Source organism: Ochotona princeps, chromosome 10, assembly GCF_030435755.1.
Source record: "Ochotona princeps isolate mOchPri1 chromosome 10, mOchPri1.hap1, whole genome shotgun sequence".
Classification (NCBI taxonomy): domain Eukaryota; kingdom Metazoa; phylum Chordata; class Mammalia; order Lagomorpha; family Ochotonidae; genus Ochotona; species Ochotona princeps.
Genome location: NC_080841.1, coordinates 56,728,605 through 56,747,561, shown reverse-complemented (window position 1 = coordinate 56,747,561; position 18,957 = coordinate 56,728,605). Strand labels below are relative to the sequence as shown.

The 18,957-nt window shown below is 41.1% G+C and overlaps 1 protein-coding gene across 9 annotated transcripts in view; it reads left to right on the top strand.

Moving 5' to 3' along the window:
* The first annotated feature begins 2,041 nt into the window (after positions 1 to 2,041).
* The window catches only part of CELF2 (CUGBP Elav-like family member 2), a 557,307-nt gene continuing 540,391 nt past the window's right edge, over positions 2,042 to 18,957 (top strand). For 2 of the 9 annotated variants that reach the window (XM_058669492.1, XM_058669491.1), the window contains exon 1: positions 2,042 to 2,239. In XM_058669492.1, coding sequence (XP_058525475.1) covers positions 2,187 to 2,239 — 53 coding nt within the window. In that variant the 5' untranslated portion in view covers positions 2,042 to 2,186. The remainder of the gene's footprint in view (positions 2,240 to 18,957) is intronic. The other 7 variants (XM_058669482.1, XM_058669480.1, XM_058669495.1 and 4 more) reach the window with 5 other exon arrangements.

Genomic DNA, 18,957 nt, shown 5'->3' with positions numbered 1-18,957 from the left:
TGACCTCCAAGCGGTAAGGACTCACCCCTCCCCTTCACAAAATCCTAACCTTTGCAATGCTCTGGGCTGCTGTCAAGAATGATGTCATTCTATCGTTTTTTGCTTTTTGCTTGCTGGTTTTTCTAAAGAGGAAAACTTTTTATTAATTATCTAAGGCCTCTGAACCCTTTGGAGGTACACTTTCCATAAAAGCTATAATTATCACCCACCTTTGGTGAAAAGTTTGGGCACTAAACACGTTATGTAATCTTTACACATGATTGCGTCATGGTCTAAAATTCACAGTGGGCTGGCAAATACAGCCCAGGGAAGAAGCACGAAGCCCTGGAGAAGCAATGAATTTTTGTACAAGGTGCAAATTCTCTTAATAATTTTAGCATAAAGTTGGTTGTACCTTTGAAGAGGGTCATTCACAGCCATTAAAGAAAGTATGTGAGACTATGAAAGAGGAAACAAATCTAAACAGGGTTTGTTACCTGTTTTAAGGTCCCCTAGATCCATTGAGAAAAGCACTAATAAGGAAGGGCTTCAAAATGCTGTGGGAGGCATTAGGAGTGATCAGAACCTTCTGGTTAAATGAAACAAAGCAAAACAGAAAGCAGAAGCCAATAAATACACCCAGCAGCGGGTTTCTGAAAGTTGGTTTTGTTTTGGAGAAGCCCAGGAACAAGCAGACACGCTCTTTCCTCCTAGGGTCTGCTAAAAGGCAAGAAAGTGGGGTCTCCCTCATGGCTGGAGAACCTGGACCCACCAGGTACTCTGGGAATGTTTACCATTCCTTCTGGAAAAGTCTCAGCCGGTGTGGGTATGTCCTTAATCTCCTCAAACTCCAGAAATCCATTCAGCCAAGAGCAGATTCAGCTGAATGCCTAAAGCTGTTACGTGTGTCCATGTGGTGGTTGTTCACTTAGGTTGCCTCTACAAAGACCAGTGAAACTCCTTTCTATTTATGGTAATCATCTTTAAAACAAAAACTCCTTTAAAATTAACTGAGAAGAAAAAGAGAAATTTGATATTAAAGAAAGAGTATCCGGTATAGGTCAAGTATCATGTGGCTATGAGCTTAATTGGGATAGTCTGCGGACAGGGTGTGGCATGGAAGCTTTTAAGATTGTCTGATTCCACCACCCTCCTGTTGCTAAGATCTGAGCTAACACCAGAGGCCAAGGCATGATACAATGATTATAAAAACAAGAAACCCCTACAGGCAGCAAGAAACCGTGGAGGGATAAGGAGCCCGAGTAAGCATACTTTAGGAAACAAGGGTCCTGGATAGTTTTAACATCTGATGTGCAAACTTTCAGAGGGTTACTGAAGGATGGATTTTAAAGAGGACAAAGCACAAATAGAGGGGAGAACAGTCACACGCCCTTTTCTCTCTGTTTATAGGAGTTTCTACACTTCTCTGTTCATATTATTTACAAGAAGGACAGGGCAGAAGGAGAGAAAGTGAGAGGAAGAAAAATGGAAGAGAGGAGGGAGGAAGAGGAAAACGTTTCAGAAAGGAAAAATAGGCGCGAGGAAGAACTGGAGAAAAAAAAAAGCCAGAAAAACACACGGTAAATTCAACCCCGTAGCAGCCCGGTTCTAATTTATTTTTTAAAAACAAATCCCAGAGCAACCATAGTTACAGCCTCAGAGGGAAGCTCGAAGCCTTTTGTGTCAGAGTCCAGAATCTAAGCCACGACCCCCTTCCTCCCCTCACCCCGCCAAAAAAAAAGAGAAAGAAAGAAAGAAAGAAAAGGCTAAGGAAGCTAGCAGCCGAGCGGGTTTTCCGCCAGGAATCTGCAAGCTGAGCCTGGGAGGCAGCAGGGAGACCCCCAAGGCGGCAAGGCGCGCAGCCCTCAGTCATCTGTAAATGATTGCGGCTAAAGTCTGCAGGCTTCAGGCTTGAGCTGTGTTTGTTCCATCAGAAAGCCGAGGAGGACGGTGTTAATAAAGAGAGATTTAACCGAGAGCTGTGCTTGGCATAAAGTGGGCTCCCCAAAGGTCAGCTGTAATCAGTGGGAGCAGCTGACGAGGGCTCGGGAAGGTGGTGCGGAGACCTGGGAAGCGACGGCGCGCGAGGCCGGGTGGGGGAGGCGGCGGCCGGCGCCCGAGCTTATCTCTCCCGCCGGAGGAAGAGCCGCGTCCGCTCGGCCCGCTCCCCTCAGGCCCCGGCCCGGCCCCAAGCCCGCTCCTAGACCATGGTCTCCTTACTCTCTGACTTGGACCCCTTGAAAGACTGGAAAGTTTTAAGGTAGGCCCGCTTTGCTTTCTGTGCAGCCACCGCCGAGCCCCCGCCCGCACCCCACGGGAGGCAGCGCGGGATGTTCGCCGCCGCGCGGCCCCTCTCGTGGGTTCGGGGGGCAGCGGGGTGGGGTGCCAAGGCGCGGAGGTGTGGACGGAGCAGCAACACCTCAGCGCAGCTGTGGGAGGGCGTGCGCGTGGCAGCGTCCTCGGGTCAGGTGGCACTGCCTTGTTCCTGAGGGTCCAGCCGGACCCGGGGCGACCCCGGCCCTTGGCCGCTCCTCCTCCAGAGTGCGTGCGTTTCCTCGCGGGACCCCGGAGGACTTGAGAGGGAGTGTTGGCCAACTTTGTGGGAAGGGGAGGAAACAGTGAGGAAAGGGACAGGGGAAGTCGTCTTGCTCCCTGGACCTCTGTTCGAGAACCCGCCTTCAGGTCCAAGTTGGAAAAGCTCAGGGGTCTTCAAACTGAACCTGGGGAGTTGGTGAAATGAAACCCTTGGCTGAAGGCTCCTTTAAAGGGTGAACGCTGACCCCTTTCATCTCCCAGAGGCCCAGAAAAAAGAGAAATTGGGGGCTGAAAATCGGAAGGCTCAGGCAGCATCTGTAAGTGGAGTACACAACCAATGGGTCAATTTAAGGTCACTTTGGTGTTTCCTAGTGAATGTATTTTGGGCACCTCTTTGAATATGAAAATGTTAAATGCAATATGTTTATCAAAAGGATGTCTGTGCAGTGTGATGTTTTCCAAATTCTGACCCCAAAACATAGTTGTTTTATGAGTCTTTCAGGCGTTTTTTGTTTTTCACTGACAAATGGTAAAATTCTGGTGTGAGTGTTAATACATAGTATTTGAAACACTTCATTTCCTTATTTTAAATAGATTACTAATCTGTTTCTTAAACTGAAATATTTCCTTATTTAAAAAAAAGATTTAGCTATTTTTATTGGAAAGGCAGATTTAAAGAGAAAAGGAGATAAAAAAATATCTTCTGTCCACTGATTTGGTCCCTGAGCTAAGCCAGTCCAAGGCTAGGAGCCAGGAGCTTTTTCTTGATCTCCCTTGTGGGTGCAGGATCCCAAGGCTTTGGGCCATCCCCGACTGCTTTCCCAGGCCACAAGCAGGGAGCTGGATGGGAAGTGGAGCTGCCGGGATTAGAACCGGCGTCCATATGGAATCCTGGCACATGCAAGGTGAGAACATTAGCCACTGAGCCATGGGACCAGGCCCCTAAAATATTTCTTAAGAGATCTTTTGAAAATGGTTTTCTCGTTAACTCAACATTGCTGTACAAGTGGATAAGGCAGGTGCTAGCTTTAAGAACATGTGTGACTACAATTACAAATTTTGAAAAAAGTAACCCTCCAAAGTCTGAGATAGTGATTCCTGTCTTAACTGATTTAAAAACTTGTGATCATCTTCCCTTTCCCTTAAAAGTGGCCCTCATGTAAATAGAGTTTATTCATAGTTGGAGTAAAGTATTACAAACTTGGAATGGCAAGAACTGGAAACATACATTTTTACATGGACTACTTTGGCCACAAAAAGTTCATTCTGTCCACGCTTCTTCTTGGCAAGTTGATTCAATCAGCTTTTTAACTGTAAAATGCTTCCTTAACAGTAAAGAGTAATAAATGAAGAGAGTTATGGATTGCATTTTTTCTTTTAATTTGAGAAGCAGAAATGAAAGACATAGGAGACAGACAGCTTCTGTCTGCTGGTTTTTGTCAGAAAATCTGCAATGACCAGAGCATTAAGAACCAACTCAGAAACCTGGAGCCTGGTTGAAGAATATAGTTTAATTCTCTCGCATGGATGACAGGATCCCAGCTGCTTGAGCCATTATCTGCTGCCTTCCACGTTGTGCCTTAGCAGGCAGCTGGAATCTGGAGCTGGAACTAGGACCTGACCCTAGGACCTAGGATCTAAGATATGGAATGGGAGAGTTAGCGGGGAGCTGGGGGGTGCTTGTCCTTGAACTGCCTCATAAATTGCTTAGTTGATTATAATAAGGCTGTGTGTGAGAAAACCAAAAATATGATACCCTCTTATAAATGGGTGACCATGCAGGTACATGAGGTGTGTGCTTTAAACCTGGAATATAAGTTATGACAATAAAAAGCTTTAGCAATCCAGAGAAACTGGATGAGAGATCCCCTTCCAATAAAGAAAAGAAGTGGTAAGTGCTCTTGTGTGATTAATAAACCAGTAAAATATTTTACATATAAAGCATATTAAAAGGTGTGAAGTCTTGCATACCCTCATAACCTGGATATATTCAGTAGTTTTACCCAAGAATATAGCCTGGTATTCTGCCAAACCTGTGGCTCCTGAAAAGCGCACAAAGTGCATACATTTTGCAAGTCTGCTTACACCACGATGTAGTGTGGAAGGTATCTGCTGGATAAATCTTGAAGTCACATAGGAAAGCTAAAATGGAAATGTTATTATTGGTCATATTTTAATTTTTATCAACCTTCCATCAAAAGACAAGCCAACAATTTTGTAATGCTAAGACTCCACCTTTGAGCAATGGGAAAGTGCAAATACTACATTTTCATTCAAAGAAAAGAATCCAAAGAAGCTGAATTATGAAAAATTATTCTTAGTACACAGAAGGGAAAAAATGACAGTATGATGGTCCATTGAGTAAAAGAATAAAGCAAACAAATGTGATAGAATCATCAGTAAGAGCCTTCATGTTCATAGATATTTTTCGAGGGAAAGTTGTCAACAGTGAGGGAATTTAGCAGAGAGAGGAGGCCTGTTGAGAACCTGGCCTCTCCTGTCCCTGTCCAGCCCCTGCATCACCTCTGTGGAGACTATTAGACACCCCAAGGCGGGTGATCGTCCCACTTAGAGAGGAGGGAATTGAGCCAGAATGTGAAGTGGTAAGATAAAGTTACAGAACTCATTCATGGCACATACTGTTGTCACACTCATTCTGTTTAAACTCCCTCTTTCATTCCAGGAGATTTAGTTCACTATTTTCACTGTTCTCCTTCCTGTGATTTAAGACAGCTCAGCACTGATCTCTCCTTAGTGCTCCCAGACTTCTCCACAGAGCTGTGTACCCAGAAAACATCTCAAACTCAACAGGCTGCACACTGACTGTGGGTTCTAGTAGGGCTTGTGGAGCACACCACTATCCAGCCAAGTATGCAGATTGGAAAACTAGACAAATTTTTAATTCCTATGCAAACTGTGGTCAATTCCTCTTGATTCAACTCCTAAACACTTACAGACTCCACTTTTCTTCACCTTCCATTGCTAACATCTCTTTTTGCTCAGAACACCATTCTACTTCCTAACCAGGCTCCTTGTTCCAACTGTTGCACTCTTACATCTGTTTTGCACACAGGAGGAATGCAAACATTTCAGAAGCCATGAATCAGATCATGGGACTTTTCTACATAAAGCCTTTTACTCTTAGAATGAAAGCCAATATTGTCATCCTAACCCACCAGAACCCGTGTGAACTGGCCCTTGTTGCCCCGCTTTTCTCATAGCTCATGCTGCTGGGACATGGGTTTTTCTCTCCCTACCTCAAAACCGCAGCCAATTTTTTTTGTGATTTTATTCCTATTAGCTGCTCCCTCTTCCTTCTGGAAAAATTTCCCTAGCATTTGGCAAGTCATTCAAGCCTTAGCTCAGTTGTCATCTCTTCAATGAGGTCCTCCCTGACCCCTCCATTTAAAGGCATGCAAAAGTCACTGGCTAGCTTTAAAATCCTATAGGGTGACCATTGGAAATTACCAACATTCAAATATTTTTAGTCAATGAAAGTAGCAGTTTCATGTGATACTATAGATTTTCTCGTAGTGCTAATTCCTGCTACTTGTTAATCATTTCTCTCCTCTATTAGAATTGTGTGATGGGTATTTAACTGGTATTTACTCAGATTTTGAGATACTTCCTCGAGTCTCTTTGGACACTGCTATCCTATATCAAAGCACCTGGGTTTCAGTTTCAACTCTTCTGCCAGTCTCAATATCCTGCTAATGTATACCATGAAAGGCAGCAGATCCTGCCATCCGCACGGAAAATCCAAACTACGTTCCCACCTCCTGGCTTCAGTCTGGTCCAGCCATGGTGATATGGAAAAAGAGCACATAGAAGATCTATCTGTCTCTGTCATTCTGTCTTCCAAATAAATATACATTTTAATAAAATATTTCCTGCAGGTGACACACAATGAATGAATGAATGAGTGAATAAGATGCTCACTGCTAGTGTCTGTCATCCAATTTTACACTCAGCAGGAACACATTCTAACTCCAGTATTTCCCACAGTGGTATTATGTGGAATTAATTAACTAATGAATCAATAACTTCTAACTCCCAGTTTGTAATTTTATCTTTAGTTTATTATTTCTGTGCTAATCAGACAAGGATCTGATTTTGTAACATGGGATATTTAAACATTCTGGGAATTTGATATGCATCTATTAAAATCCAGTTCATTCTTTCTAGACAAGGGAGTGTGCAGGGATTGTGGCAAATATCACAAAGGGCAAGGTAGTCAGTACTTCTGACCTTACAGTTTCTGTTTCAGCTACTCAAGTCAGCTGTTGTAGCATGACAGAGGCCGTAGACAGAATTTACACAAGTTAGCATGGCTGAATTCCAGTGAACTTTATTTGCAATAACAGGCAGTAGGCTGGATCCTGGCACATGGGCCAGAGTTTACTCCATATCTGTTATCTGGACTAATGATGTGGCCCACGAGAAAATATAAGTGGCTTTGACAGATAGTTACAGAGACGTTTCCTAACTGCAAATGACAAAATGAATATCATAAACTTGCCTTATCATTACACAGAAAATTTAAAGGAGACAAAGTAACATTTCAAAGCAGAGATGTTTTAGGTCACAAACACTTGATCTCACAAAGATGATTATGGTTTGTAGAAAATGTCTGGTTTACCACATCCCTCAGATGTTTGGATAAACCTTAAAGCTGTAGCAAAGTACAGTTGTGCCTGTTTCACTGACTGTGTGAGAAAGTCCCATTAATGACAATAACACATGCTGATGGGAAAAAAAATAGAACAGATCCAGCATTTTTGAAGTCATTTTTTTGGCTTCGTTTCTTTCTTTTTTGTTGCTTTCTCTAGCTCATTTAGAATATATTACCCTTTCACATGCCTGATAAATTTCTTCAGATGAATTCTCAATTCACAAGGAGAGCATGCTGTGGGTTTTTGAATGCTTGCCAGGGAGAGATACTCTTCAGTTCCTTTTCCTTCCTATTTTGAAGATACACAGAGTGGGGAGAGGTTGCATGGGAGCTCTACTGCTATCCATGGCCATTGTGGATGGGCTGGCCATATGAATATTAGAAATTAGTCTTTCAAGATAAAAATAATACAAGAATTATTCATGCTTTCCACATGTCAGGCATTGTATAAAGTGCTTTTCATATAATGTCTCATTTTATCTTTGCAATAATCCTATGAAGTAAGTAGTAGTACTCTTGCTGTCTTATTTTGAGCAAACTTATACCTTCGGAAGGGTCCATAACTTACCCAAGCACACATATACAGCAGCTGTGCAGCTGCACCGTGGGCTTGGGTCTTAGTAACTCCTGAGCCAGAGAAAAAATGGTACTATATATTATCCTGGTCTACTTGGTACCTTTCCTTGTTATCTTCATAAACCTAGCCTAAGATAAGAAATCTTATTTCTACTATATAGTTCTTCCTTTTCCCGGTTGATGAGCTTTGACCCAGTTACTACCTGGTACTTTAAAATATCTTTGCAGAGCAATGTCAAAGTGGGAAAATACAACATAATAATGGCAAAGGTTACTTAGAAAAATCACATAAAAATATGAAGTGGGCAAATTCCATTGTCTATAGGCTGGATTGCTACTTCTGTTGTATTTCATCTCATACTAGAATTCAAATAAGAAAGGAAAAGCAAAAACCTCTTGTCAGTTTTTGTTCACTCTAGTGATCCAAATAATCAATAGAAAAATATTCACTTGACAAGTTAATTTTTTCCATTCTTGAAGTAAGCTGAATAAGCAGTGCATCAGGAACAATACCAGCACATCCAAATCATTTGAAATCTCAGGTAGGAGAAACATAGAAGAAAAATCTTTATATACAGGTCAAGTCTCCCAAGGATCAGATCCCACAGTAAAGCCGTTTTCCCAAAATAAAAGAAAATCGCATGTCAGTTTAATCCTGCCTTTTGTGGTAACAAAGATAAATAAAGCCAGACAGTAGTTAAAGCTATAAAGGTAGGTTTTAATCAGTAATTTATTATTGTGACAGGGAAGTGCATTCAATGTGAGATGAAATCAACGTATTTGCACTTAGGTGAGGGCATTTTATGGGGAGAATGAGCAAAAGGGATGGTGAGCCAGGGTTCAGCAGAGTTAGGGAAGCTGGAGTCACAGAGGGAGGTTGGGAATAAAGGTTGATTAAGCAAGCTGAGTCTGTTGGGGGCATTTAGATACATGAGAGTCTATTCTTATTCTTTCTGAGTATTACGTTTTAAAAAAATGACTTTCAGTTCTTTGAGAAAGAAACTCTTGATCTATTAGAAATCCATATACATCTCAAAGGGACAGGGAAAGGATTTACAGTCCTAAGCCCTTTTTAATCTGTCCTCTAAGAGAGGGTGGTTAGGGGCCTCTGGCTAGTATTGGATGGAACAAGCAGTGAATTAATTGTTTTAGCTGCCTTGAACAGGCAGGTTAAGTGGAACCTGGGACCATCCTAAGGATAGAGCCTTGGTCCATTACAAACTCTGTTAGGGGGTGTTCAGATCTTTTAATATGCAAAGGTGTCAGGGATGGATTAAATAATCTTTGTTAAGTGTGTAGTCTTCATAGGTCAAGGTTGAAACCTGGTTGAGAAGTTTCAGAGGAGTCTGGTTGGCATTTGTTCAAGGAGAGACTCTTGGTTAGCTCCTTGATGAAGACACCATCCACATTCCTATGAACCATTTAAATCTACTTCCCCTTTGATTGTCTTTTGTTCATTAATGTCTCAAATGTTTGTGTAGCAGTTCCATAGAAACACAATGATTAATGGTTAGATTCCCAATTCAGTTTTGGGGTCCAGAGAGCAGCCAGGTAAGATTTCTGGACATTGAGCCCTTAGCATCTTTACATCATGGGAGGAAGATGACTTAGCAGTCCACTGGCCTTTTCATTTGTAGTTGGAATGTTTGTAATGGTGCTATAGACACCACTGTCGTAGCGGAAGTTTCAGTTTACTTTCTGAATGTCCCAAAGGATAGCAGAGGTTTCAGGAATGAAGGCTGGCCCAGACGTGATTTATTGTGGTTATTACCTCTTTGGAGTTTATAGTGAGTTGTCAGTATGTGGGACTTTTGCAAATCACGGAGGCAGAGGGCAACTACAAGATGACTAAGTCCTAATAAGGATCTGGGCAGTCAGAGGTCAGTTCTCAAGGATCTCAAGTCAAGAAAGAGGGAGAAGATTGGAAATAGTGATTTGGAAGATTGTAGTTATATATTAAAGGAAGCTAGAAGAGTTGGCAGAGGTGGGTGGTGTCAGTAAAGACTGAGGATATAAAAAAAAAGAAAGGATGCAGTCCAATTTACTGATAAATAATGTAAGTTTAAGGATAATGCACAAGACTAGGGTCTAATATCTTTCAAGGTCGTAATATAGTTTTCCTATGGAAGATAAAATGGTTTTACCTCTTTTGATCCAAAGTATCCAAAGATTGTTCTTGTTTATGCAATAAATCTGGTCTCATTGAATCAGGCCTGGTAATATAATTATAATATGAATGACAATGGACTATATAGGTCTTCTTGAGTTTGCTTTGCCCATATTTTTAATAAAGAATGTCAGATTGAACTTTTTAAAAAAATATTGCTTATTTGAAATAAGAGTTAAAGATGACAACTCTGGTTCACTCTTCAAATGTCAGGGCTGTGCTGTATCAAAGCCCTCAGCCTGAAGCTGCACCTGAGTGGTAGGCACAAAATATTTGGGTCATTTTCTGCTGCTTTCCCAGGTCCATGTGTAGGGAGCTAGATTGAAAGTGGAACATCTACGACTCAAAACTATGCCCATTTGGGAATGCCAACATCACAAGCTGCAGCTTAACCCACTGCACCACAAGGCCAACCCCTCCAAGATAGGTTTGTAAGCACTGTCTCCATGAAGTCAACCGTAGTTCTTTAAATCTGTCTGATTCTAATTTTATTTATAATTCTCTAATAAGATATTCTAGCCAAATTGTTGATTATGTAATTGAACCAACTCAAATTATATCCTATTGCAAGGAGAACAGATTTTTATTAAGTATATGCTAGTAACTGTTTTGGCATGTATTCAATGATATTTTCTGAATTCTGGAGGGATCTAGGAGGGAGACAAAGAGAAATGTTTGGTTTTATTTATTTTTATTTACTTATTTATTTACAAAAATGTCAGTCACTAGATTGTTATGGACCGAAGATGTTCTGAAAGAATTGGAAACAGCGTTTCCTTACACCCAGAAGACAGGTTAGAGTCAACAATATTTCAAACAAGAGCCATTAATGAATAATAATCCATTATTGGTTTAGTCCTTCGGTATAATTTTTGCTCCTTGATCTTGCTTTAGAACATTGTGTCGGTTTATCACTAGCATTCTGGATAATTTTGACCCAGTTTGGTAGGATTATATTAGCATGATTTCAGCAGCAGCACTGGGAGGAAGACTGTGCTCAGAGTACCTACCTGGCCTAGTCCTTTCTGTGGTCCTTTGGGACGCTCAGCCCTGGGGCTTGAGCTGATTCAGTAGCTCTCAGCAAGGCATCAGACAAAGCAGTAATAATTTGTGGATGACAAGGGACTTACTATGGCAATGGTTAAAGATTTATAAAAGTAATACAGTTGATGAGGAAATTTGTTGGCTTCTGTGGCATGTAAGAGTTTAATAATTATCACTTAACATTATCTAGTATTAGACAAAGCAGCACAAAAACAGCAAAAAAATTGGTAAATTTCTAGGAAGTTTATATAATTTTTCAGATATCACAATTGCCTATCTACCTATGACCTAGGGAAGTTGAGCATTTATTTTTATTAGACAGCACTTTACATGCAATTCCAACATCTCTTTTTTACAAGGCAAAAGAGCAAACCCTTTGGGATTTTTCCGCTGCCCTCTGAAAATCAGGAAAACTTCATTTATGATTTGATTTGGAAAAATTGTCAAAAATGTGAAAAGATGAGAACACGGTCAGAGGTTACGGATAAATACTGCTTAGTTGGGTACTTAACACAAACAACAATAAAAGAATTCAAAAGTAACTAGGAGGTAAGCTGATTGTTGAAAAACAAAAACAAAAATGACCCTTAGCTCTTTTGAAAAAGAGAAGACTCAGTTCTCTTAAATAATTAAGAACATGATGACAATACGAATCCTGGTGAGTTATTTTGATAAGACAGAATCTTTGCTTCCTAGGCAAATTACTTAAGAGATAAGGAACCTTTCACAACCTCTTGTCAAGAGCAGGTCACTGAAACAGAAAAGTGACTTCTTAAGAGCAGGAACACCAAACTCTAGTTTTGCATCAGTACACTCTTGGTTTTAAAACGTCTGACTTTGTTGTTCAGAAATTGTTAATTTTAGGCAGCCATGATTGGTGCTGTGGCCTGAAGTGTGTCCCCTGAACTTCACATGTTGAAGCCTTAATCCTCAGTGTGAGCATATTTGGAGAGATGGGATTTTAGGGAGATAAGCAGCTTCAGGTGGGGTCATGGAGATGAGACACTTGTGATGAGATTGTCAGAGGAGTCATCGAAGGGTTTGTCACGGAGTGAGCTCTGGCCTGCAGGTGCAGACATCTGGAGCAGGCCCTCAGCGCAGCTACCCTGGGGCCTTAGATTCAAACTCCCAGGTGCTGCAAAAGGGAGCAGGTACAGTGCTGACATTTAAGCCACAAGGGTCTGTGGTGTTCTGTTATGATAACCTGAGAAGACTAATACAACATCATAGCACAAGTTTTTTTTTCTGTTTGTAAAAGTTTCCATAACCATTTTGGTCTTATTCCACTCTGCTTTTTCCCATTCTGGAACAGCTCATCTTCTTTTGTCCTTGACAAAACATATCCTGGGGCCAAGATTGTGGCACAGCAGGTTATACCATATACTTAAGTATTGACTGGTGTACTAGTTACTTCATTTCCTTCGCAGCTTTCTGACAATGCACCTGGGAAGGCAGCAGAAGATAATTCAGGTATTTGGGTCCCTGTCACCCATGTTGGAGACCAGGTTTTTATAACCATTTGTGGAATGAACTAGCAGAGGGGTGATTATCTCTCTCTCTCCATCTCCTGTGTGTGTGTGTGTGTGTATTACCCTAGCTTTTAAATAAATAAGTTAAAGAATCTTGCATTCTTTCATTCAGGATAGCTTACCTTTGTCTTTTACTGTTTCTGGTAATATCATTTACATATTTTATTATGGTTTTAATCCTTAGTGACCTTTATTTTACAGAGAAAATTAGAACGTGAACCAGTGTAAACTCTGTCATAAACAGCTTATCACCAATCTACAGGGACTTAAATTTTTTCTGCTTTACCACAGTGCAAAAGCAGTGTGCCTTGAGATTGGAAACTGTACTCCAGAGTTTGAATTTGTATCTTTTTCTAGGATAGTGATGTGCACACTCCATTAAACTCAGAATGCTGGGCCTTGGCAGTGAGTCACAGCACATGCTCATGAGGGCAGATAAACGAGACTATGGTGTGTTATGTTGCCAGTGTGATTTTGGATACAGATATTCAATGAGTTATATGGAATCATAAGCACTTTATTGTAGAATAGGCTTTATGGCAGCTGATTCTGCCTAACTCTAGGCTGAGCATATTTAAGGTAGGTTAGGTAAAGCTGTGATATTCAAGAGGTTATGTGTGTTAAACGTATGTTCGACTTAGAATATTTTCAGCATATAATGGATTTATTAGGATGTAATCCCATCATAAATCAAGCAGCATCTGTTCCAGTAAATGAGCTAATTTGTAAGTATATCATTTCACAATCTCTAGAGCATGTGGTTTTTATGCTATAATTGTTTTCATCTGATGAGAAAGACCCTATTTAGTAGTTAAGATGTCTCTTGAGATGCCTGCATCCCAAGTGAGAGTACCTGGGTTTAGTTTGGCTCTGTTTTTTTTTTTTTTTAAAGATTTTTTTTATTGTTATTGGAAAGCTGGATATACAGAGAGGAGGAGAGACAGAGAGGAAGATCTTCCATCCGATGTTTCACTCCCCAAGTGAGCCGCAACAGGCCGGTAGGCGCCAATCCGATGCCGGGAACCTCTTCTGGGTCTCCCACGCGGGTGCAGTGTCCCAAAGCTTTGAGCCGTCCTCAACTGCCCTCCCAGGCCACAAGCAGGGAGCTGGATGGGAAGTGGAGCTGCCGGGATTAGAACCGGCGAGTTTGGCTCTGTTTTAAACTTAGTTTAGTTTCCTGGTAATGCGACCTTGAGAGGCAGCAGGTGATGTCTCAGGTAGCTGGGTCTCTGCCGCCTAGTTAAGAAACATGGATTGGGCCCGGCAGCGTGGCCTAGCGGCTAAAGTCCTCGCCTTGAACGCCCCGGGATCCCATATGGGCGCTGGTTCTAATCCCGGCAGCTCCACTTCCCATCCAGCTCCCTGCTTGTGGCCTGGGAGGGCAGTTGAGGACGGCCCAAAGCTTTGGGACCCTGCACCCGCGTGGGAGACCCGGAAGAGGTTCCTGGTTCCCGGCCTCGGATCGGCACAGTACCGGCCGTTGCGGCTCACTTGGGGAGTGAAGCATTGGATGGAGGATCTTCCTCTCTGTCTCTCCTCCTCTGTGTATATCCGGCTTTCCAATAGTAATAAAATCTTAAAAAAAAAAAAAAAAAAAAGAAACATGGATTGAGTTCCTGGCTCCCGACATTGGCCTGGACCAGCACTGGCCATTGAGAACATTTGGGGAGTTAGCCAGAAAATGGGACATCTCTGTCTGTCTCACTGTCTTTCAAATAAATAATTTAGAAATAATAATATTGCAAAAAGAGCATACTTACCAATAGGTCCAAAGATGTTCAGTTGCTCTACTCTTTGCAAAATTAAAGTCAAAAGGATATACATTTAGGCTTAGTAATGAGTTTTTCACCTTTTATCTTAAAAATTATCTAAGTATTTATTGAATATTATCTAGCTAAGCATAACTCCAAGATTACAAATTATCAAACAGATTTAAAAAGTGGATTTGAGGAAGGCATATCATTCAAAATAAGCGAATATTGCCTAAATTTTTCAGATTAAAGATTTAATTTGATTTCAATACATTCGTTACTTTATAGTCTTACACCAAATAGCTATATTGGTTAATTTGTCTAGTAAACCCATAAAAATTAAAGTGCATAATTTTATTATATTTAATGCTGATAACTGTAGAAACATACTTGTTTTAGTAAGCGACTAATATCAACCTAGTACGAATTCATCAAAAATTTACCCAAATTGCATAAAGTTGGAAAAACTTTTGAATTGGTTCCTATGTTTTTGAGATTTCTAGGAAGACGTAATTTATAGAACTCTTATCTCTGTAATCCAACTAAATTAGGATAGAACTTCTTTAATCGGTTTTATAAATTTACTTGTTGATACCATGTAAGGAAATCATGTATGTTTTAAAATCCTCATATGTATTTTACATGTATCAACATACAGACCCACATAATTAGAGATTTTATGGCTTTCTGTAAAAATTACTCATGTGTATAAATACTCAAGTATAAATACAATAATATAAAACTCAAGACTTTATTATCACTTGTTACTTTTACAGGTTTATCCATTTATGTTTCCTACAGATGGAACAATTTGAAGTTTGCGTGTTCTATGCAAGGCTTAAATTTTTCATCAATTCATGCTTCCAATTTTGCGGATTTTTGTTTTCTCTTCTCAGTCTTGGTTGGTTTTGGTTTTTTCTCTATGCAACAGAGAGGCAGAGAGAAAGTGGGGACGAAAAGGCGCAGACAAAAGGTGCGTAAAGAAATGTGACATGCTGAGTGACTTGTAGGGTCCCGACGCAAACTCCGCCCACCTCTGTAGCCATGATAACCATCAGATAGAAGGAGCTGAAGGGAAGACCTGAGCTAGTGAAAGGGAAGATGGAGGAGGAGAAGGGATGGATGGGATGGTTGATCTTAAGAGGAGTCCATTCAAGGAGATTACCACAGAAGCCCGTGGAGTTCCAAGTTATCCTAATCGCTACCCATTCAACAGGAATCCGGCAGTGTTAGAGCCTTCGTGGTGGAGCATGCTGTCAGCAGAAGTTGCAAGAGGGTCTCTGAGGATTGACAGGTTCCCATGAGAAGGGCAGAACAAAGAGGCCTTGTAGGGGGCCAGGAAAAATAAATCTAGCGCAGGAGTCAGGGAGTGAGGCCCCACTCAAAACAATGATCTGTACAGGAATACAGACTCTCAGTTTAGGAGGTTCCTTTGGAGCCTGGGACTCTAATGCAGCTTCAGAGAGTGTACCCAGATTGGGGGAGTGAGAATCTGTCCTCACTGTGCTTCAGTAGGCACTCGATCAAAGTCAGACTCAACACTGGACACCCAAAGCACACAGGTGAGGACTCAGCGTGTGCTGCAAGTCCCACTGTCACACAAAAGGGTCTGATGTGGGCAGATCCAGTGACTATTAGCCATGAGGCCAGACAGTGTTTGAAGTGCTAAGAGCAAAGTTGACTCAACCATAGGGAAGAGCATCCAGTGTGAACTGAACTGAACTTGGGTTGGTACAGAGGTGGCTGAGCATATTAAAGGGAGAAACTTTTTTTGGTGGCTGAGGGGAAGAGGTGCTCAGTAGGGTCAGTGAAATGAAATTACAGAGAGTGACTGAATGTAAGCATTGATTAGGTCAGTTGAGTGTTGATGGGGAGGCAGAATTACACACAGTGGGAGTCCATTCTTCCACAGAAGTTGGGAGACAGGGTTCTATTGCTTCTAATGCATTTTAGTGAAATGACTTTCAGGTCTTTGAGAAAGACACTGCTGAACTGTAAGAAATCCATATTTATCTCTAAGGGAATAAGAATGGGTTTATACTTGTAAGCCCCTTGTAATCGGTGTTCTAAGAAAGGGCAGTTTTGGGGCTGTAGCTGGTATTGTTTGCAACAGTGAGTTAATTGTTTGGTCAGCTTTGAGCTTTCCTAGGCAGATGTGTAGGGAGGGGTTGGGGAGGCGAGTCATCCTAAGGACTAGCCTTGGCTGTTAGAAACTCTGTTAGTGTTTGTCCATATCTTTCCAATCTGCAAGGGGGAAGAAGGGGAGGCGGGGACAAAATCATTTGTGTGGAGTCTGCAGTTTTTAATAGGCCAAGGATGGGAAGAGGCCTTAGAGAAGCCTCGCTGGCATTTGGTTAAGAAACTACCATTGTTGGAGAAAAGAGTACAACATGCCACTCATTTCCCTCCTCTGTACTTTTAAAATTTGGGTTAGGCTGACAGCCCTAGAATCCTAGAACATCATGGAGCAGAGCACCCTGAAAGAGGAGGATCTGTCAAGTTTCTGTCCTCATGCACAGCCACTGTGTTTCCTCTGCTCTCAGTTTCTGTGAAACAGATGAAATCATGTAACACCAACTCCTCCCCTTCTTCAAGTATGTAGATGAATACCCTCCAGTTCCTGAGTCAGAGTGTTTTATGAGGACTGGAATGCTCTGTTTGCTTGACACTCTGTCTTCAACATTGACTGTAACTGTTTCAGCACCCAAGTGGATATTTCTTTATTTTGCCTGAGAGCTTCTTTCTAAGTTTCCCTCCCTGCCTGATCAGCCTAGTCCTGCCCCTGCCCAACCAAAAGTTCCTCTGAATGCTCCTAGAGCCACATGTGAAGCTTACATTCTCAAATCCTATGCATATATTCTGCTTTGTAATGTTCATATTTATCTTCGTTCTATTTACAGGCTACAAACATGTGGGAGATGGATAAGGGCAAGGTTGGCTTCTTTGTTAATATCCACTTGTGTCTTTTGTGCTACCATTTTTCTGAGCTGACATTTATATAGGCACCAGCACAGTTCTCATTTATAAAATGAGATTGAACCGGATTATAACTAAGGATCTTGCATCTATAAAATTATAGAATCTATATGGGATAGTACAGAGAGGTACCTTCCCACTGGATCCCGAATTCCACCTCTGTGTAAAGCTGCGAATCCATTTCCTACACTGTTGAGTTTTTCTTGCAGCAAAGCAATTCTCTTTATATTGATCCTCATTTTCTTTCAAGGCTCTTTTATTCCCAATCCTTCTGAAGAGCTGATGGACTAAACTACAAATCTGTTTTCTGATGTTCTGTCTCTGAACCAGAGCTATAATGTAAATCAGCTGTTCTGGAATGAGTTTTGCTGACATGTACTGACATTAGTAATCATATGACTCGTCCTGTGGGGCTGAATATTGCAATCAATCCAGGTTGCAGGTGTTTCAGTTAACCATGGCTATAGAACTTCATTTTGTTTTATTGTCGTGCCAGTTTTTCATTCTTATACAGACACAAATGTCGAAGCCAGGAAGAATTGTTAGAGGCCTGTGGAACAGTAGTTTTATATATTTTATCATATTTCCTGGTGGGTAAAACGAAACGATTTTGTGAACTGGGAAAAATGTGGCCTTCTTTTAAGTTTTTTTATTTACAAACAGCACTGTCCTTTTACTAGGACTTTGTGTGTGACATTGCTTTCCTGCTTTTATCATCTTCATTATTGAATATGACAGACATTGCTGAATTCCCAAAATCAGTCCTGCTTTTCCTGTCCTGTTAAAACTGATGAATTTAAAAGGATAGGCTTTGACCTGAACTCCCAAATATAACTTTCCCTGATAACCCTATTCAAATTGTTCACTTGATTCATTAGGACTTTAGCACTTAGTTGTCAGCTCACAGAAAGACATGGTTTAATTATTAATTATTTGGAATGTGCCTTTTATTTATCGAATCCTTTATACCATAGATTAACCTTATAATAGTAGACTGCCATGGCTGTATTAGAAGATCTGCTATAACGAATGTTTTTGGAATAGGCATATGCTGCGTAATGATGGGGAGTAAGAGTAGATGCTACCAAGTGGCATGGTGACCAGGGAACCCAAGAATTTGTGGTCTTGATGAAGATCAGAGAATGCTCCTTCACAGAAGAGAGAGTTCGAGAACAAAGAAGCAAGATGGAATTGCTCAGCTTCTCAACTGAGTGTGCTAAAAGCTCTGAGAGAACTATAATGTTGTACAAAACTGAGCCAGCCTCCTGATTGTCAAATATGGGACTCTCATGGCCTAAAGGAAACAATGGAAGATTGAAGCCAAGTCATAGTTTATGATAGATGTAGCTCTGGCTTAGTTCATCAGTGTACATAAATCTAGTGAGTTGTGCTAGACTATATGAAGCATTCAATTTTTCTATCCTAGGTAATCCCATTTAAGTTCACATTGTGACACTCTATTTTTCATTGAGATTTGTATTATTATTACGATTTGTTTTGTTTTGTTTTTTAGCTCTAGCTAATCAAATACTGACCATTTCCACTTCCTTTTACAGTTGTGTAAACCAGGGACCAGGGAAGTTGTTTAGTGCAGCTGTTATACCATTCTTAGAAACACCAGCTTTATATAGGTCAGAGTGCCTGGGTTTGAGTCCTGGCTCCTCTTGCTGTTCCAGCTTCCTCGGAGGCAATAATGATGACTCATGTATGTATACTTGGATCCTTGCT